The sequence below is a fragment of the Daphnia pulicaria genome, chromosome 6 (genome assembly GCF_021234035.1).
Source record: "Daphnia pulicaria isolate SC F1-1A chromosome 6, SC_F0-13Bv2, whole genome shotgun sequence".
NCBI lineage: Eukaryota > Metazoa > Arthropoda > Branchiopoda > Diplostraca > Daphniidae > Daphnia > Daphnia pulicaria.
The window spans coordinates 9,227,093-9,247,834 of NC_060918.1; the positions used below are offsets into that span (position 1 = coordinate 9,227,093).

A 20,742-nucleotide genomic window follows, 5' to 3' on the forward strand; every position below is an offset into this window, starting at 1 on the left:
TCATAATGACTCTTCTGGAAATTGCTGGTTTCTTATTACAATTTCGTCGAAATATTTTAGAAGAAAAAAAACAGGACGACGACGACACCAACAGCCGGTCTGGTGCCAGTCGCGGAAACGACCAGCAACCGACACATAAAAGAAGAAGAAGAAGAAGAAAACCAAATCCAAAAGTCTCTACTGGGCGATGAGAGAAGAGCGCAGTGGCGCCGTTTCCACCTTTTTGGTCGTCGTCGTCGGTCGGCTCGTCGCGGCGCGACATGTATAACCGGCAGCCAAAACCGAAAGCAGACTCCCAAAAACAAAACCAAAAGGAAAAAACAAACACACAATCTGGTTGCTTTGTCCTTTTTTTATTTTTCCTCCCCTTAAAAAATAAATTTCATTCTTTTCTCTAAGTTCAGAAATGCCCCCCCGCCATTGAACATTTCAAACATGTTCGCCAGCAGTTTTTCTGTCGCAGTTTCAGTATAATAGTGTACGTGCGCAACTCATCGTTCATCACTAGTCGGCGGTTACTCTCGACGCGTCACGCTGGCGTCGCCCGGGTTGCGTCATTTATAACAAGCGACGATCAATAGGATATCGGCACTTTGACCTACTCGGCGATTTGCCGAAATTTGTCTGTCGTTATTCTTTCAAGGGAAAGAAAAAGTAAGAAGAAACCTCCCCATAAACAAAATCAAAAAAGGTTGTCCGCCCACCGCCGCCGTCACTTTCAGCCGACCACTTCACCTTTTTTTTATTTTCCTGAGACTGTCTCTTATCGGCTGATTTCGGGTTGTTTGTCAATGGAGGCGATTCAAAACTGATTAACAGCGCGCCAAATAAACGAAAGGGAAAGAACTAAGAACAAGACTCAATATGTAGTCAAAAGAAAAAATGGTTTCATCCGTAGCTACCTTTTGAAAAATAAAAAGGACAGTAAGAAAACAAACAAAAACACGCTGGGAGTGCGTGTAATTTGTTTGCTTTTTATCTATACATGGCGCCTGTGTACTGTTTTCCTCTCTCTCTCTCTCTTATACTTATATTTATTTATTTGGTTCTTTTTTTTTACGGTATTCCACTTAAGTGGAGCGCGCGCACTATTGCTCTCTCTCTCTCGTCGTCCCTTTTTCTTGCCATGTCTGCCCGGGTCGGTCGGGGGCCTATCCGCCGCTTTCTGTCGCATAGTACTCATTTTGGGTGCTCTTCTCTCTCTCTCTCTCTCTCTACTCCATAATTGGCTGTATGTCTATAAATGTCTAATGGATAGAGAAGGAGGCGTGAGTCAAGGAGTGGGCGCGCAAACAGGTTGTGTGTGTTGGCTGTAGAGCCATAGCCGCTTTTTGAGAGATTTCTCCCATATTTTATTCCATCGCGTGTGTCGCTCCTTTTTTCTTCTTTTTTCCCCCTTCCCAGACTGCCCTATTGTTCGGCCGCAATTTGTCCTTTTTCTCTCCAGTTTTTTTCTTTTTTCCAACTCAACTCACTTGGGAAAATTAATTTGTTTATCTATTCATTTCCTGGGCCGCTCCCTCCCCGCCACCCAAAAAAGAAGAAGAAGAAGTCTCGGCAAGCCCCGAAACTCGACTAATCCATTTTCCATGCCAATTTGGTGACGGCCCCCCGCTGGTGAAGATATATATATACAAATGGATGTTTAGTTTAACAACCAGTTCAGCTTAAAAGAAAAACAAAATGGTTCGGTTCATAAATTGTCTCAAGTGAGAGAGCAAACCAACACAAAGAACTCCCGTGTAGACAAATAATGAGATCTCGGTTGTATTGTTTTATTTCCTTAGTTTTCCAACCGTCGTCAGGTATATATATGAAGAAGAACATCTTTCATTTTCTTTCTTTTGTGTCGTTGTTTATTCTAAATATACTCAAACATTTCCTTCTGGTGTCAAAGAAAAAAAAAAGGATATGTGTCGTTCCTCCTCCTGGGGATATGCAGTACAGGATATGTTCACTCCATATTCTGCCGAATCAACGGTCGGCCGAGAAAAGAAATAAGAACATCTATATAGTATATACTATACGCCCCAGCCATCTGTCATCATCTTCAGACGGTGATGGGCGACTCTACTTGGATTTCTTTGGGGTTATCTCCGGCGCGCGCCGTAGTACAGCACAGCAGCAGACCCCCCCATTTCACCCACCCAACTGAATAGCTTAAGTGCTGTGTCGCTGTTATTGTTATGGTTGATGGAAGGAAATGCAAGGGGAAAAAGAAAAATAATACAATCCAAAAATGAACCGAACAAAAGTAAAAAAAAAGAAAAAAAAAAAATGAAAATCATGATAACGGGTTTGGCTATAGAGCAGAAAACCTTTTTACTATAAGTTGTTGTTGACATCGATTCGATCTTCATGCCCGGCATCATCATCGTCCAACAACTTATAGAGTGTGTGTGCTGTATAGTAGCAGCTATATGCACACACATGACTGAGCATTCTGTGTGTGTGTGTGTGTATTCGCAGCTTTTTGATTTGTTGAGTGGTTTCGAGACGTCGGGCCGGGCCATACGGCGTTATAGACGCCAGGTCAAATGCGTACAAGAGACTTTACGGCGGACGACGAGGGAAGGAGCCGTCGAGCCGGATGGCGCAATGTCGCCAGGCCCGCACCGAATCAAATACGGCCACGGCAAAGTGAAGTGGATGTGGGCCGGCCCCTATATAGCATATAGTATACGTCTGCATGTATACATATGGACAGAGAATGGAGCTTCTGATGTGTATATAGTTGAAACCACGGCAATCGGTACCTGTTGATTGTGCCGTGTATATTTGTCGGCTGTTGTCATGACGACAGAGGAGGAAGATGAAAGGACGGACCTACCCGAGAGCTTCCTATTTCATTTTTTTATTTTTTTTATTTTTGAAAGCTAATTGCTGCAGCGAGAAAAGGCTCAGGCTGAACCGTTTTGGAGTGGCGCTGTGGTGTGTGTGGTGGGAATAAGGCAAGCAAACACAGACGCACGCACCCAAAAACGCTTGTCGCTTGTCTCATCGGATTGGCATCACATGGCGACATTTCCATTTGTTTCTCTCCCAATCACAGCAGCAGCACTCTGAGCCAGCACTTTATATATTTATGTCGCATTCAACAGAAAAGAGCCACTTATGTATTGTTTGAATTTTGTTTTCCCCCCTTTTCTGTTTGGTTCGTTTCCCGTCAGGAAAAACTTTCCAGCCGTCCAACGATTTCCCATAGAAAATCATCTTGTACAATATCTGTGTGTAGATTACCTAACAGCTTATAATAATAGCACTCGTTATAACGAAAAACTTATACTTAGCATTAGCTCTAGTGTAATCGGTGTCTTTTATGGTAGCTAAAACAGTTACAAAGAAATCCGATTCACGAGCGTTTCCCTCTGGAATCGATCTGCTTTAAATTTTTTTAAATCTGTTTTTAATCTAAAAAGTATTTTAAAAGAATTTACGATATCCTGATTCCTTTTTAGCGCAGACATACAGATAAAGTGTGCAGTTAAATTGAATTAACGACGGAATCCGGATGCTGGGGATTTCCATTTTTGGGGTGAGATGTAACGTTGATATTTTAATGGGATTTTAATTCCTCGTGTGCTATGGAATCCCTATCAGGGAACTGTTTACGACATCGTGAGCAGCCGTGAGATACCGATAAAACGCACTGCGACTTGCGAGGCGCAGGCGCGATGCGACATCTGGTTCACACAACAAGTTGCAAGAAGAGGCTTCCGCATATTCAAAAGAACGGTTTGCGTATTATATTGTCAGTACAGCGTCGTCTGCAAGATTCTCTTTGCAGTCATGGCGGTCTCTAGGAAAACACGTGGGAAAAGCATAAATGCTCCCAGGAATAAAATCGAAAATGCTGTCAATAAGATGACACCCGAGATTTATTTCGCCCGGAAGTTGGCTTCTAACGAGAAGAAAATTCGTGACAGATCGCTCAAGAAATTGAGGCGATGGATTGCAGCACGATCAGCAGTCCCTGACGGTATTTCCACTTGGTGTCTGTTTGCTTTTCTAAATGTATTCTAAATTCTGGTAATGTGATTTCCTGAATTCATTTAGCATTTTCTGAGGATGAACTTATGAAATTGTGGAAGGGACTCTTTTACTGCATGTGGATGTCCGACAAACCCTTGATCCAGGAAGATCTCGCTGAAACCATTTCTGAGCTTGTGCATTCTATTATTGATCGTAAGACAGGCTTGAAATTCATTACAGTTGCACTTAAAACTATGGCCAACCATTGGTCTGGCATTGACACTTGGAGGATGGATAAGTTTTTAATGGTGAGTTTTTTTTTATTCCCGTTTTTGTTATTCATGTGTTTTTCTGATAATTTTTGTTTTTTAGTTTGTCAGGAGAATTGTTCGCCATAGTCTAGAGTACCTCGACAATGGAGAGTGGAAAGAGGAAGAAGTAGATGCTTTCTCACAAATTATATCAGATGTCGTCATGAATGCAAATGAATGTACAGCAGAACTGAAAGTTCCACTAGGTTTACAGTTGCATTTAGTAAATTTGTTTCCAGAAGAGTTAGCCAAGGTAATGTCTAAGAACACTCTGTATGGCCCATGTCAAAAATCAATTTTTTTTTTACTCTGTAGGCTGGTGGTGAAGAACTAAAGGCTTCAACCATCTCAAAAATGATTGAACCATTTGCTAAATGTCTTGCCAAAAGCAATGACTATAGATTGAAAAAAGATATCCATCAGTTTATTTTCACCTACTTGATCAAACAAAGTGATGAAGCATTAGAATATGAGGAACAAGGCCTTGACAAACAAGCCATCATCTCTATGAGTGATGCCAAAGCCAACAGGAAAAAGGCTATGAAGAAAGCAAAAAGAAATCAAGTGGTTGTCCAAGAAAAAGAAGAGGAAGAGGTTGAGGAAGAAAAAGAAGAGGAGGAGGTTGAGGAAGAAAAAGAAGATAACGATGAAAATGTCGAGGAAACCAATGAAGGTGGTGAAACCGAAGACGAAGAAGAAGAGGTTCTTGGGGATGACGACATGGAGATGGAAGAATCAAATTTGGATTGGGGAGCGAAGGATCCCAGAGCCGGGGGCGTCGACGCTATTATTCCTCAGATCAAACCAGATTACAATCAAATAGCAGACATGCTTTTCCAAATGGCATCAGAAAAATCGGTTCGCAGCAAAAATCGGAAAGCCATTTATGATATTGTTAAAAAGTATGTGATTCTTCATATTGGCCATTTTTAAAAACAAAACATAATTTTGATTTTCGTTCCCTTTGTTCAGGTTTCGTGACTTGGCAACCGGAATTTATCCCTTGGCGGTCAATTTCCCTACCGTTGGGCCAGGTCTGACCCCTAGGTCTATGAAGTCAGCTGCCAAACAGTTCATTAAAGATGAACTGGCAATGACTGCACAGAGAGAGGCTGATAAGCTGGAGATGAAGAAATCGTCTAAAGCAAGTAGAAAGCTCCGTGCAACCGAAACGGACATCTCTGACGAATTATTGGAGGATGTTTTCGAAGGAGAAGACGATGGTGCAGTAGTTGGTGAAGAAGGCAGCGATTTCGCTGATCTTGATGATGAGGATGACGAGGATAGTGACGACAACTTGGACGATTCTGACGGTGAGGAAGACATTTCTGACGAGGACGATGAAGTGTCAGATGAAGACGACGACGACGACGACATCTCAGACGAAGACGACGAAGATGAAGAAAACATGTCAGATGATGAAGATGCCACGCTGGACGAAGAAGAGGAGGAAGAGGAGAAAGTAGTTGTTGCTCCCAGACCGATTGCAAAGGTACATAATTTCAGCTCACAGTTTTCTTCAGTAAACGATATAATAAATTTTGTCATCAGGTTGTTCCAAGAGTGAAAAAACCAGCGACTTTCGAAGTTGAAAACAATTGGGAAGAAGAAGACGCACCTGCCCCTGCCTCTATGCAACAGCTAAAACAGAAACTTAAGGCCGGTAAAAGACCAAAAAATTCTGGCTGGAGCGAGTCCCTTACAAAAGGGGAAACAGAGATCGTGATTCCCAATAAGAAATTTAAAGGATCTGTCAAATTACAGCCTGCTCAAACACCAGAAGCAGCTACTCCTGAAGTAACTTAAGCTTATACTTTTTCAAGATATTGTTAGCCTTACCTTTCTCTTCTCCTTTGCAGAATCCTAAATTGAATACATCCAACAACAGCGGAAACCGACGAGTGAATTTCGTGCTCAACAAAAATACAGCCCAAGGTAAATCTCACCGTGCATGTTCTAGAAAGTGAAATTGATTTAAAAACAAACACTGTACTGCGATAATACAATCCGGAATTGAACTGTACACTCCAATCTAAAACTTGGTACACGTTACACGTAATTCTGGTAAATTAATGCACACAGTGGTCTCCGAATGAATCCTATTCTTGCTGTTCGCAAAGCTTAGTATTTTTTTTTTACGTTTGGTTTCCTTCTCGTCCTAAAGAACCGAAAGACTACCAAGAGTCTCTACGAAAGAGCCCAGGAGTTCCACACGATCCCGATCGTCAACCCAGTGGTGGTGGTGTGTTGAAACGAAACGATTCTGCTCGTACAAAAGCGGCCTCTGCGTCCTCTCCCGTTGCTCGTAAACCCCAGCGCGGTGGCCGTGCTGGAAGACCGTTGTCTAGATTTTGATAAGTTTTTTTTTTTCACAAAACTTCACACAGTTGACTCACTTCGAAGCCTTGGCATCATAACTCCCCTGTCACCGTTGGACTCTCATAGCTGGAAGTCTATTCCAAATAAACTTGACAAATGACAATGCAGTTGACGGTAAATTGTATTATTTTACCATTGCAATCCAAAACTGCCGGATAAGTTATCCATTTGATTGGCTATTGCTGTAAGTGGAATTTGAATAAAAGGTGTTTGATACGCTTATCAGAACGGAACTTGGATTGTTAAACGTTCTTTATTGGTAATCAGTTAGATGCCAGTTCCTACTAAGATTAGATTCGTGTTCTTGCTAATAAATTTGTAAATTTAGGTAGCGAACTCGTTAAAAGGTGTTGCCATCAAGCGATTGGTTCAAGTACTACTTTTTGCGAATTTCTTTTGAAACCTTTCTTAGTTTTTTTTTTTTTGTTGTTGTTCCATTTTTAGGACCACGGAAGAGAATCGACCTGAAATTGATTCACTAGACGGAGACACGAAGTGTGAAAAAGAAAAGTTATGATATATTGATCAGAAAGGCACAATTTAGTTGTACAAACTAACAAATTGTTAGTGAGTAGTGTATCTAGTAGGGAACCGAGCATTGTGGCCCTCAAAGGATAATGCGCTTTTGACATGCAATTGTAAGTTGTTTTTTTTTTTTTTTTTTTTTTTTTTAAGGGGCAGTTGGGGTTATTCTTTGTTTTATTCAGAAAAGTGGCTAGTTGGGGTGATTCTTAGTTTCAAATACTAGTTCTAATTAGTTCAAGTCTAATTGCAAATATTAAAAACAAGAAGCGCTGGATCCTGAAAACTCCTAATAGGCATTCGATTGATTTTTGGTCGATGGAGTCTTCTAAATTCTTTCCATGTGAACGCCTTCGCATGGCCATTCGTTCTCATCCGGAAGTCGCTTCAAGTCGACCGATGAGACCGTATTGGTTTCCACGTTCTCCGAAATTGTCGTGATGCTTTCCGCTCGCGATCTCTTTCTCTCCTTACCTGTTGAACTGTTTCGTCAATAAGCTGTTATTTACTTATTTATGTTTTATGTATATAGTTTTAAGCGTGATTTTCTTTCTTCCTAATAATAATGTTTTTTCACTCACTAGAGCCCAGTCAACGTTTGCGAGAATCTGTGCTTCAGCGATGTCCTGTCTAGATTTTTGGGAGTATGCATACCAGGAGCACCGCGGAGATTCTCGTCTTCCATTGGTGGGCACCTGTCGCTAGTTAAGATGTTCGTCCCTAGATTGATAACCTCGGAATGCCTGTTAAGAAGGTAACTTAAATCAAAGTCTTCGTCGTCTTCACCGTAGGGATTGATCATATGCTCAGCGACCTTGATGAATTAAAAACAAACAGGAAAGATCTCAAGTTTCGGTGGTTGGTTCGTTAGGTAGTTCAGTCACGTACTTTTAGAAGTCCCATGTAGAAAAGAATTTGTAGCACAGTCCATAATGGAAAGTAAACGTCGATTGCAATATCCGTGCTCCCGTTGTCTGTGTACTGGCGGCCAAAAATACAGGCTATGACGAATGAGTACGTAGACAAAGTGACCACCTTTAAAAAAAAATAAGCCGACCAAAGTTTTAATAAGGAAGAAAGACAATCCCTTTTTTTAGTTCAACTTGTGCATTACGAATACCTGAGTGTAAACTAATGGAATCGAGACCCAGTCGTAGCTCCACAAAATTCCGCATTTGGATCGGAATTCCAACAGTTCCTAAAATTAGACAACACAATTAATGGGTTCAGTGACATCGTGCTGATGATGAATAGTGCAACAAGAGTTTACTTTCATGATAAGCTGAGTTCCGTACGAATCGATAATACGACCTCGAGCTTGAGCTTCCCGAAGTCTATGAGAAAACCAGAGTCCTGGTAGCCAATACAAATTCACATCGGCTTCGACTGACTTGAAAGTTTCCATTTCTGCGTAGGTCATGAAACCTGCATGACATGAATTGATATTGCCAATTCTGATTCAAAGCAAGGATCTTATTTTATGAACACCTGCATTGACAACATCCTCCAAAGATTTCAGACGAGTTCTAACCGACTCCGAAATAGAGCGGAAAACGAGCACGGCCATAAGATTGCAGTTCTGCATGAGGGTTTTTCGCAGCAGTTTGGATTCTTTGTCACAGCCCGGAATGTACATGGCGATCGTCAACATTAATCTGGGAAACAAAAACATAGCAGTTTAATACCCAAACCTTATAGGTTTTGTAATTACAAACCTGTCTGGCCATGGTAATGCCATGCATTGTTGCCACCAACGGGTCGCTATCGGTCACTCGACGGACATTTGAATAAAAAGGGAAAATAAGGACACGTTTTTAGACAAGTGAAACATTAAAAAAAAATGCAATAGTTCTCTCATTCTTTTTTCCCCTTTTTTGATTGGTTGAAAATACCTATGATGGTGACGTAAAAACCCAGGATAAACGAAAGGGGAATCATATTCAGGTATCTGTCACAATACCTGACCACCTGTTCAAATAGACTGCACATGCCAGTGGGGAAAAAAATTCAGTGTAAGGTTGACATGCGTACAGTACTTTATGAAGATAGAAACCTTTTCTGTTCACTGTTGAGTGCCTGCAACGTAAGTTCCAACGTGAAAATTATTAAACGCTTTTTAAATATTGGCAGTGCTGAAATACCTGACGGTAAATTACGCTAACAATGCCAAAGGGAACAAGAAAGCAGATGAGTTCCTTGTAACACAATTTGTACAAAGAGCCGCGCCATCTCCACAAAAGGGAAATAAAACTGCCGGACAAATCTAATCCTGGTTTCTTCTTGAGATTCATGTGCAGGAAATTGAGTTATTCGATTTAAAAAAAAGCTATCAACTCAATGACAAGACGACGGTAAATGCCAATGTCCGTCGATCCGCACTGCCCCAAACTGACTAAAAGGAAATGTGCCTACTGTCAACGAAAAAACGTTTAGCGGCAAGTGCAATGCCGTTGACAAGTCACACGACAAAGTACAAACAAAAGATGCAACTGTATTAGCAGGTGGGCAGAGACTGCTACTAATGCAGTCGCTGGTTCACGACTAGACCTTGTCACGGGATACACCCGGATACACCACATCCCTGGTGACCTATTTGTATTCATTTATTACACATGTAAACATTTGCAAATAACGGTCATTTCACATCCACTAACGGATTTAATTTTAGCAGTCGCGGCCGCTGTATACTATTACGGGTTATATGTGAAGGGTAGTAACAAAATGTTGGGTTTTTTTTTAATGTAATATTATGATCCTTGTATTCAGTAAAGAAAACATTAAAAAAGAAACACGATCAACACTTTCTCTTTGGAATAATGACCACCACTGAATCGAAATTTGCACGTTCAGTGTTTTTATGTGGCAGGGGCAGCCGGTGCAGGATTGTAAACTGTAATTACACCCATCACCAAGAGAATATTCACAGGAATGCCAATAATCCCACAAATCAGAAGGATCGAGTCGAAACCCAAGTGAGCACTACCTATTCAACAAATTACAGGTGCTGTTTAATTGTGACATTTTTTAAAAATCCATGATAGAACTAAAACTTACTGTAGTACGAGCAAGGAGGAATAGGAAATGATGTGCCATTTGCGCAGTTCACTGGTACAATAAAGTTACCCGTGCATGGATTACCACTGTAACGTTTCATTTCATCAATTGAAGCAGCGAAGATGCACATGATGGAAAAGCTGACAAAGAAGGCAAAGATGGACAGCACGAAACTGCACCCTAAAAGACTTTAATAACAAGTAAGACAAAATTTCTGACATTATATTAGTTGAACGAATTTCAAGCCAGTGAATTAAGAATTCCTCACGTACAATGGTGCTTCACCTGTTGAAGATTTATACGCAGCTAATGCTGTTAAGATCAGGATTATTCCACCCCAAAAACCAATTCCGATTTGTTCATAAACATCGTGCGGGCTCGAGGCCAAGGCAGCAATCTGTTTAAATAATGAAATTCCGGTTTAAAAACGAACCAGAGACATTCTTGTAACATAAGATTAAAACAACCTGAAAAATGAAACAAATAATTCCTAGCGCAAGATTGGTAATTGAGTGAAATTGCATGTTAAGCAAAGATGCCGGAATCACTGTTGGCATGATGAATGATTTAAAACAAATATAAACTGCAAATAAAATTCAACAGGGACTAATCCACAGTTCGCCGGTCGATTGAATCTTCTTTATGGAATGAACGCTCGCCAGTGTTGTTCCTTGCCCTCAGCATAATCTTTTTAACCTAGCGTTGTTCGTTATCTTTGAAAAGAAATGGCGTTCTGATGAGTAACTATGGCGCATTTCTTATACATATATTATCCCGTCGGGGTTTTGCTTATCTCTTTGGTAAATCGATTGCGCATGCTGTTATCAGCAGTTCGTTTGAGTTGTCCCCGGGTCCCTTTTACCTTATGTATATTGTATACATGTATACACAGTACCTTAAATTTCAAAACTTGGTAATACGGTTATTTCTAATTCTAACGCATTCTTTCTCTTCCTTTAAGTGCTCTTGGTCAAAGAAATTAACGTCCCGATTGTGGGAATAATACATTATGATGCATCAATACGTTACAACATATTTTATTACGCTACTTTAGTGCAATACTTTATTACTAATTTCAGGGATGGGGGTTCTAACGCCTTTTCTCTCTCTATGTTCTCTTCCGACCCCTTCCCTGTGTATCTTTCTTTGTTCCAGTTTTCCTGACTCTTCTTTTCCTTATTGCTTAGAAATATTTTCCAGAAACATCCGTCATCCAAGGGTATACCGCACACCTTGTAGTAGTCTGATTCGTGGTCTATGGGAAGGTGAATTTCTTTATCAGGTTTAATTTATTGTTGAGCTCAATATTCTGTTAAATTTTTTAAAACTGACTGTGTGTGTGTTTGTAATGGACGGAGTGCGTAAAAGGTTCGTGTGGACGGCGTGTCAAGCAACCACCCTTGATTCTCACGGACGTCTGGAACTGCGCGGTAAGTCGTGATTCATTTAATCTTTCAATTAGCCCATACCCACTGTTCGCTTTAATATTTGCCCTAAAACAACAGTCTCGAAATAGAATCAGTTTAGTTATCCATAGTTTTCTGTTTGCCAAGAAAGGTGCCTTTAGAATTCGAAAATATTCTCCTTCCCAACCCAAAACTTTTCTGGTCGTGTTGTCCCGAAAGATAACAAATATTGTATAATGAATCCGAATAAAGTTTGTTGAAACGATTTACGACTTTCCAATACTTGCCACCAAGACGTTTCTGTAGTTTAATCTGTCAGAACGAATTTAAATCAGTACCAATCAGACCTTTTTTTAAAAATTGTATTGTTGGGTCAGATTAGGGTGCAGATATATTTTACAATGTTGTAGGTATTAGACATTTACACTCGTAAGCGCTAAATGTATTCGAATGAAAACTTAGTTCGTATTTTCAACTAGAGTAGAAGAGTTACTCTACTCTCGATCCTCTTCAATGTGAAGATGCTGATTGCTAACAGAACGTTTGCAAGAATTCCAATCACTCCACAAAACAGTAAGATATAGTCGAACGCCAAGTGAGGGCTACCTGCCAAACAATTAATTCGTAGCGCAATTTATAAAGCAATTTTTACACAAAACGAAAACCGACGAAAACTTACTGTAGTAAGAACACGGAGGTATGGGCAATTCGGTTTCACCCATGTAATGACCTGTTGGTACAATAAAATTACCCGTGCATGGATTATTGTAACGTTTCATTTCATCAATAGAAGCGGCGAAGACGCACATAACGAAAAAGCTAGCTAGCAAGGCGAAGATAGATAATATAAAACTGCATCCTAAAAGACTTTTGTGGGTAACACACGAGAAAGAAAGGTTAACATAGGGGAACTAATAATATTTAATATCACTATAGCTTACAACGAAGACTCTCTTTCAGCCGCTCTGATTGAAGTTACTCCCGTAACGATCAGAATTATTCCACCCCAAAAACCAATTCCAATTCGTTCGTAAACATCAGACGGACTCGAGGCCAGTGACGCAATCTATATTTTGAAGTTCTCAATACCAGTTAAAATTCGTCGATTGCAGTATTTACAAATTTAACTAAACATCAATTAGAATACCTGAAAGATGAAGTATAGGGTGCCTATTCCGACGTCAGACCTTGCGTGAATTTTTGTGTTAAGCAAAAAATTTTGGATCACCATGGCGAACGAATATTGCGAAACTGAAAAATTAGTCCATAACAGGAAACGGTAACACTTTCATCGCCACATGTTTTCTTCTTCTTCGTATGATAATGACTAATCGCACCAAAATCAATTGCTTTTCTTGTAGAAATTCGTTATGTGTTTGTCTTGAGTCACTTTCGTATTGCCTAGTTTTATCTCTTGAGCAAGGAAGTGTAATCATTGCAGCTAGCAACTTTTTGTTATCTTAGAATGGGAAAACATGTCGCCTTTCGGATATAAGGTTGCTCACGCTGCTCACGTTATCGGATCGTTTGAATTTTCCCACCCTATTTCCATATGGACTGGTCTAGTACGTTATGCTGGTGCATCATTATGTTAGCTTAAAATCCATTATGTATTATTTAAAAAAAATACAGAACGGAAATAGTTCACACGTGTTGAACACCAACAGAATGACATGTAATCAAATTTTTATTATTATGACTTAATTAGATTAAACACAAATAATACCAGAATAGCATTAACAGGGATGGCAAATAAACCGCATAACATCAGTACAACGTCGAATCCGATTTCTTTCCAGCCTTTGTGAGTTTTAAAAAATGTTTAGCAACCATTCACGAGCTTAACTTTTAAAAACTTACAGTGATAATCGATGTTTGCCGTCGTCAAAACAACAGGGCACACTTTGTTAAGATCACTTAGTGCGGCGACGTTTAGACTAAACAGTATAATTCCGCAGATAAAGGATAGACAAGGTCCAGCGCCTAGAATTCTATGATTGGAAAGGGTAAAAAATCAAACTGTTTCCTCAATTTGAGCAAGGAGCATAATCTTTTCGTTCACTTACAATTTATGGACTTTACCATCCATTGTCCATGCAACTGCAGCAGTCGCAATGAAAACAATTCCAGCCCAAATTCCTGTTCCCACTAAATCATAGTCGGTTGCCAAAAGGTAGGTCGAAAGAAAGGCAATCTATAAAAAGTAAGAGTGCAATCACATTATCACGGATAAATTTATATTTCAAATAGCCAACCTGGAAACAGAAGCTTGCTACGCCCAAAAATAAATCCAATGAAACGAGGAATACAGGCTCAAACAAAAGAAACAAACACTTGTACGCCATGACTGAAACCACAAAATGAAAGACTATGTGGATGACGAACGACAGAGACTGCGGTGTTCATATCGTAAAGAGATAACAGCCTTACTGACACGTCCGAAAAATCATTCGTTGGTATCTAACGCGCGCTACAGAAGGTAGATTACACCAGGTACTTATCATTTATTTTAAAAAATAAGGTTTATGCTGTTGAAAAGGCAACACTTTTTTTTAATGACTGGTGTATTGACTTCAGTAAAAATTGTTTTTCTTTTCAAGGGAAGAAAACACGAATAAAGGGGGCCAAATAAAACAAATTAATATCATTAGTTTTACGTTGCTTTTCGAGTTTTCTTTTTGAAATCAGGGGGTTTGTTTATGCTTACAGGAAAATCGAGTGGAAACAATGAACAGAGTTGGCAAATGGTTTCTTGGAAACATTAATAGGACAGTCCGCGATAAGGCATGGTGGCAGGATTATTGGCCACTATAGAACCGACCCGTAAAGTGAAATTTTGAACTGGTCTTTTTTTTATTTTTTGTTTTTACAAAACAGGTAACTTAACGGGTCATTTGAGAGCTTTGTTTATCTTTTCGCTGGCTGTAATTCGAAATACTGCGTGCCATGCGTGCTTATTGCGACGAATGGGATTTTAGATACACTTGGACTGAAAGACAGAAATTGAGAAAAACACAAACAGGAATTCAGTCGACAGAGGACGATGCCATACGATCAGCAGCGAAAGAACAAAGTGCATTATGACCAAAAATAGACGCTAGCGAACGTGATGTGAACATGAAACTGACAAAAGATACCCTTGCGCTTTTGAATGAAGGTCGCCAGGAAATTGAAAAGTTAATACGCAACACCCAGCACGTCTTTGTAATAGTAGAAGTTGCAAATGTTCGATGCGGAAAATACTCGAGGTCGAGCTAGGAACACTCCGCTGACGGAATCTAATACGTCAATCTCTAATTTTATCCCTGATATTACTATGGCTCGTTGAAAATGATTTAGTTACAAACATAAAATTGCATAATACAGCTGACGTAGAATAGCTCGTCAGCGTGTTGAGGAACATAACATAAGAATGGTATTTTTTTTTCTAGATCGGAACTTACGATTCACAGCCATCTTCTGTCGAATTATCGATGACAATATCCGTACTTGTCAAAGATATAATGGATTGCCGATTACAAAGTGATTTTTCTTTCGAACGATCCTTCTCTCTTCGTTGAACTGCCTTCAACGTTTTCCCAATCAGCCAGTAGGTTTTTAACGATTCGGAAGAATCAGTTCTATCATTGCGCTCCTCCGTTATGTAGCCTCCAATTTGCTGCAGGGCTTGATAGCTGGCTTCGCTGATCTGGATGCGCAATTCTGAGCTAGTGGATTCCATTCGTGAGGCTACCGATACCGTGTCGCCAAAGATAGAATAGGTAGGCATCGCAGAACTGCCCACAACTCCCGTCACTACCTGACCTAAATTTGAACAGCGTATAACACGTGAGAAACATTAAAGCAACGATTTACATTTATTTAAAAAAAATAGAACCCTGAAGCGATTGAGAGTTTCCCAATTGGTACCCACTCCATGGTCAAGTAAAATTACGTGACAGTTTTGCTAAATAAATACCTGTGTGAACGCCAATGCGCACAACTAGCGGCTTGCCTCGGTGTTCGATTCCAGAGTTCTTCATTTTCTCTACCACCTCTAGAGCCATAGAGGCAATCTCCCCGGCGGAATTTTTCCCATGTGAGGAGTGTATTCCTGAAACCTGTGAAGGAAACGCCTTTAACACGACCATCCACCACTGATTGGCAAGTTTTTCTCTGTTTACCACAATATAGGCATCGCCGATAGTTCCAATCTTGCAAACGTCGTAGCCTCTGGCTATGGAATCGAACATAGTGTAAACGTCGTCCAAGAGAATCATGGTCTGTGTGTAAGAAAAGGAGGCTTTAGAAAGTAACGTACATCCTCCTCATCTATTGACTCACTCCAAGAGGTGTAGTTTCCGATGCAATTGCGGTGAATCCAACCAAATCAGCTTCAAAAACAGTCACGTTTTCCCATAACTCTGATTCGACGGGAAGTCCATTTGCCAAACAGTTAGCTACAGATCTATGCGAAAAAAATGGGTATTAGTAAACAGCAAAGTATTTTTTTTTACACAATTTTACTTGGGAATTATGCGATGTAAAACTTCGTCGATTTTCTGGATTTCATCTTTTAAGGCACGCTTCTTTTCTTCGATACAAGCGTTGTCGGACAACACATTTTTCGTATGATTAAAGTCCAGACTGAAAATTTGTTTTTACTCCTTTAATATAACAGTTCGATGATAAGTGTACTTGTACATCCCTACCTAGTCCCTTCCAGTTTTGAAAAATAACTAAATATCGAGGAAAAATCGGGGCGCTCATTTGGATCTTCAGTCCAGCAGTCAATCATACAGGGAATCATATAGGCCAGATTCGAGTCTAATGTCTGTTACACAAGATAATGCAGCATGAAAACGTTTCTTATTGCGGTGGTGTTGATCAAATTTAATACTTCCATGGGAGGTCGAATAGGGATTTGGCATCCTCTAAGGGTCCGCTTTAATTTATTAACGATTCCTGGGAATTAAAAAAATCCGATGAAAATGCGAACACGACACTTGGAAAGTTATATTGGGATTTACTTATCGGATCACCAAGGTCATAGCAGATAGCGAAGGGACCTTGGCGGCAGACCATTTCGTGCAGAATTATGGCGAAGGAATAGACGTCACCTTCGGGTGTACCGATTAGTGAAGGGCCGTTTCGTAAAATTTCGGGAGCTGTCCAAAGCAAACCTGAAATCCCAAACTTGAAATATTAGGCGAATGGAAATCTTTTTTAACGATCAAATTTCACATACTGAAGTAATAATCTCTCTCGTTCTTGATCGGGTCTTTTGCTGCATTGCGTAATTCTTGTAAACCAAAGTCCCCTATTTTAAGAGTCCAGTTTGAATCGAGTAGGCAATTTGATGACTTTAAGTTTCCGTGACAGCGTAATTTGGTGCTGTGAATGTAGAGCATTCCTCTAACCAAATCAGTGGCCAGTGAAGCCACCATTTTACAGCTGAAATCGTGATTTGAGCTTGATAGTACGTCCTAAAATTAACTTTTGTCAGAGCTAGTGTAATGTGTTAATTAAGCAAGCGTACCATGAGACTGTTTCGTGGCTGAAATTCAGTGATGAGACAAATCCGAGCAGGCTCAATAATGGCGCATATAAATGGATTCACATTATCGTGTTGAAACGTTCGTATCTGTAAACAAATTCAAGCATCACCCAGTGGATTATTTTTGAGAAGGATAGAAGAAGCTGACTCACCTGGCGGATTTCTCCAATTGTTTTACAATTAAGTGCTGGCCATGAAGATTTTAATTTCAAAGATTTATTCCACACTTTCATGCGCCAGTCGTCGACGACTTTGTTGGGGTGGTTATTGTAATTCATAACACGCATCTACATGAACACGCGCCAAACATTGTTTAGTATTCACTTGGATACTGAAATTTAATTTTTACCTGTTTCGCATCTAACAGATGGGCGCAAAGTTCTGCATCGGACGATACTGCTACTTTAATGGTGAGAATGTCCATTTTTGCAGCTAATTTTCTTGTTTGGTATGTAAATGTGTATGCCATTGCAACCAAGGTTAGAAGATGGACAACAACCATCAAAATATTGATGTTGTCGTTGAGCAATTCTGCGTCGTAGGTAACTTTAGCGTAATTATTTTCCGAAAGACGATTGTGAATTGTCTGATTGAATTCTACAGTCGGACTCGGGACGAACACCTTAAATGCGAAATTGTTATGCACCTCAATTATTATGTATACAATTTTCGAATAGCTTACAGTTCCACGAAAGTAGCCGAAAGGAATCATCACATTCCTCTGGACGTCTGCCGATGAATTGGTTTTCGATGAGAATAAATCTAGGGAGCCAACGGCAATGTAGCTATCTTCAGTGTCTCCATTGGCATCAAACGAAATAAATCCTCCTCGAGCACCTGTATGACATGAGTTGACACGTATCACCGAGTGTTTTTTAAAGACGGTTGAATGAAATTACTAGAGAAATTTTGAATTTCCATTATGGTGCTATAGAGAAGTGATCCGTTCAAAGCCGCTTTTCTCCTATCCATTCCGTTTGAACCGATTTTTTGCGTGTGAAATGTTAAAGCTTGCATTAAAACCATGATTGCGTCGTAGGCATAAGCAGCATAAATGGACGAAGGTAGCGATACTTTCTGAAAATGAACTGCTATGTAATGAAGGATCAATGCGCAAATCAAAAGATGTTGAGTACCTCTTCTGTTTGGTTGCTGGAAAACCAACGGAGACGTCGTGTGAAAGTGTTTAGATGCTCATTTGCAATATTACGTACAACCATCAAAATTCCAGGAGTAGTTATAGTTCTAAAATCATCTCTGGAAGGCGAACGTTTTGTGGGCGGCGGTACATCCGGTAGCCAGGAATTTTCAATCAAATTGCTATAAGAATGAAATTTCCTTGATTCAGTCAGAATGCTGTTAGTATCCCAGTTCCCAGATTCACTTTCCATTTCTTTCTGTATTTCGCGTGGGGCTAAAAAAAAAAGAGAAAAATTTCTAATAAAGTTTGATTACTAAAATTATCTGACATGTTACATTGCAGAAAACTGGTGGCCCAATAAGTACTAAACGCCTCTGCATCGCAAGAGATCACGAGATACCGGTTGGCTTGCCACAATTCCCGATCTTCAATGGCTTGAATAAAAATCCGCAGGGACATCGTCTCTCCAAGGAATACGTAAACTGTAAAACCAGAAAAAGAAAAAGGTATTAATTTAATTTCACATCTTCTATAAAATTGTTGCAAACGAACCCCTGGTCGTGGATTTAATTTTTTCGCATATTTCATGAGGCCAGGCCACGTAGCAACAAGGTTGTCGAAGAGCGCAACACAACCTGTTATCGTCAAAATGAATTTTGTGATGGACAGTTATGTTGTATCCAGAAATTCCCTCTTTATTTCCTATTCTTCTTTCGAAAGAGTCCGCTATCGCATGCCATTTCGACGTGTTTTGAACTACCAAGGAAATGCTATTCCAGTCGTAGTGTTGCAACAGCATTAGCATGGACTCGACCATCTATAAATAAATGTTACCCAATAAATTCGGGTTTTGTAACCGACGTATATTGATTATACCTGTGAATCAGGGGGACGGGTGCGTAGGAATGCTGGGAAGAGTTCTTTGTTGGACAATTTTTCGTCTCCACAGACCTGAGTCGTTATACGAAAAGGTAATTTTCCTCCCATACAAATTTAAATTCTTCACATTAACTTACATTGGATATCGCGATTCTATTGTGGGACTTTAATGCTGATGTGACGTAGCTGCAGATGTCATTATGTCCAAATACTGTTACCACTCCTGACTGCAACATCTCTTCTAGCGCAACTGTAACAGATTGGTTAACTTTAACTTGCTTGAATGTTATCGCCAGTTGGAGGGTTTTCGATAACTGTTGATTGGCTTCATTTACGGCCATTTGTAGAGCGCTATAAATGTCTTTCTCTGTTCGAAACGCAAGGTGATCTTGAGGAGAAGACAGAAATCCGATTGGAAGATTTATGCCGGACACTTTAACCGGAACCAGACAAAGAAGGAACACAATCAAGAAAACTAGTTGGACGAGAAGAAATTGATGAGCTTTCCATGGCGAGAACAGGTCTGGTTTCTTCTCCATACTTTACAGTTACCGCGGACTCGATTTTTTTAAATTATTCAGCTTCACCTATTTTCACAAATTAAGATTTACTGCGACATCCACAGAAAATTGTTATTTAATATTACCACGAGCCCGCTTGTCAAAAGATCAAGATTATTCCGACATTTCCGAGAAATTGTGCATCGGACCTTATGGACGTGTTAAGCTGTCAAATAAACAGACATATGAATGACAAATTAATAGCAGCGGTGCATCATTGAAAAATTGGCGGCGAATATGAAAATTCTAAATTTGTTTTATCTAAGGGACGCTGCCGAATACGTATTATTCTACCCCATTAAATGATGGGTGAAATTTAATTTTCACCACTTTGAGAGGAAATAAATTAGTGCAATGAAAATCAAACAAACTTAATTATAAATAAATATAACTTAATTTTTCAATCCTACCTTAAAATAAAATGTGGAAGTGTTGTGTCGCTCACGTCAATTTAAACTCACTGCGTTTTTGTGTGGGTATCCCGTATCCTCGTTTCAAAATCAGGCATTTGGATACTTTCCAAGAAGTTGCCAATATACGGAGAAACACGAACTCAGCTCTCATCGCATCTAACAGTGATGAATGAATGACGTTTCGTCCAAGAACCAAGATGCACTAGCTGGAGGGCGGCCACGTGCTCATTTAACAAAACCTTAGTGCAGACTGATTTGTGATTTGGAAGGGGTAGGAAAGGAAACCATAGGGGCAGAATAAGTCATAGGTTGTCGTCTATGACTCTGATGTATCAGAAACTTTTACAGCGTCGTGCAACCTATTAATCTTTCTACGTCCATTAGGGTATATCTCTTTTTTTAATTCGTGTATAACGTGGTGGTTTATACAGTTTAAGAAATAAAAGGTATGTGATTCTTTCATGGTTTATAGAAGAATGATTTCTGTGGTAGCAGTCCGTGGCAATTCTTTTTTCACTTCTACGTGTTAGAATTTTTGCCGTTAAAGCAATAAACAATTAAACATAAAC

At 39.8% G+C, this 20,742-nt stretch overlaps 3 protein-coding genes and 1 long non-coding RNA gene across 7 annotated transcripts; 2 read left to right on the forward strand and 2 right to left on the reverse strand.

Annotated features, from left to right (window-relative positions):
* Positions 1-3,742: 3,742 nt before the first annotated feature.
* On the forward strand, positions 3,743-6,895 carry LOC124343521 (ribosomal RNA processing protein 1 homolog A-like). Its single transcript, XM_046796855.1, has 8 exons — positions 3,743-3,979; positions 4,057-4,280; positions 4,345-4,536; positions 4,599-5,185; positions 5,256-5,775; positions 5,835-6,080; positions 6,143-6,218; positions 6,448-6,895. The coding sequence occupies exons 1-8, from the start codon at positions 3,790-3,792 to the stop codon at positions 6,636-6,638; spliced, it is 2,226 nt and encodes a 741-aa protein (XP_046652811.1). The 5' UTR covers positions 3,743-3,789; the 3' UTR covers positions 6,639-6,895.
* Positions 6,896-7,160: 265 nt separating this feature from the next.
* LOC124343523 (bestrophin-2-like) lies at positions 7,161-14,077 on the reverse strand. Of its 2 annotated transcripts, XM_046796858.1 has the most exons (16): positions 13,900-14,077; positions 13,711-13,838; positions 13,505-13,635; positions 12,792-13,444; positions 10,511-10,635; positions 10,239-10,426; positions 9,326-10,167; positions 9,238-9,260; positions 9,077-9,165; positions 8,900-8,945; positions 8,673-8,839; positions 8,455-8,609; positions 8,305-8,382; positions 8,073-8,219; positions 7,766-7,998; positions 7,161-7,666 (listed from the first exon to the last, which is right to left on the reverse strand). In XM_046796858.1, exons 7-16 carry the CDS (start codon positions 9,473-9,475, stop codon positions 7,513-7,515), a joined length of 1,242 nt encoding a protein of 413 aa, XP_046652814.1. In that variant the 5' UTR covers positions 9,476-10,167; positions 10,239-10,426; positions 10,511-10,635; positions 12,792-13,444; positions 13,505-13,635; positions 13,711-13,838; positions 13,900-14,077; the 3' UTR covers positions 7,161-7,512. The 2 variants fall into 2 exon arrangements, with proteins under 2 accessions (XP_046652814.1, XP_046652815.1); XM_046796859.1 differs by lacking the exons at positions 12,792-13,444; positions 13,505-13,635; positions 13,711-13,838; positions 13,900-14,077 and adding an exon at positions 10,706-10,846.
* LOC124343526 lies at positions 11,416-19,957 on the forward strand. 3 transcript variants are annotated; one of them, XR_006919283.1, is made up of 5 exons: positions 11,416-11,503; positions 11,607-11,668; positions 18,664-18,827; positions 18,918-19,292; positions 19,387-19,957. It is a non-coding gene; the product is annotated as an uncharacterized LOC124343526 (long non-coding RNA). The 3 variants fall into 3 exon arrangements; XR_006919281.1 differs by having other exon boundaries at positions 11,465-11,668; XR_006919282.1 differs by having other exon boundaries at positions 11,465-11,668; positions 19,209-19,292.
* Positions 14,515-20,391, reverse strand: LOC124343513 (receptor-type guanylate cyclase Gyc76C-like). Its single transcript, XM_046796837.1, has 21 exons — positions 20,171-20,391; positions 19,847-19,926; positions 19,338-19,787; positions 19,198-19,272; positions 18,874-19,138; positions 18,657-18,803; positions 18,317-18,594; positions 18,080-18,257; positions 17,863-18,017; positions 17,530-17,802; positions 17,333-17,467; positions 17,163-17,267; positions 16,872-17,109; positions 16,654-16,806; positions 16,524-16,588; positions 16,336-16,457; positions 16,151-16,270; positions 15,968-16,091; positions 15,808-15,906; positions 15,603-15,744; positions 14,515-15,448 (listed from the first exon to the last, which is right to left on the reverse strand). The coding sequence occupies exons 3-21, from the start codon at positions 19,737-19,739 to the stop codon at positions 15,084-15,086; spliced, it is 3,441 nt and encodes a 1,146-aa protein (XP_046652793.1). The 5' UTR covers positions 19,740-19,787; positions 19,847-19,926; positions 20,171-20,391; the 3' UTR covers positions 14,515-15,083.
* Between the last annotated feature and the right edge of the window lie 351 nt (positions 20,392-20,742).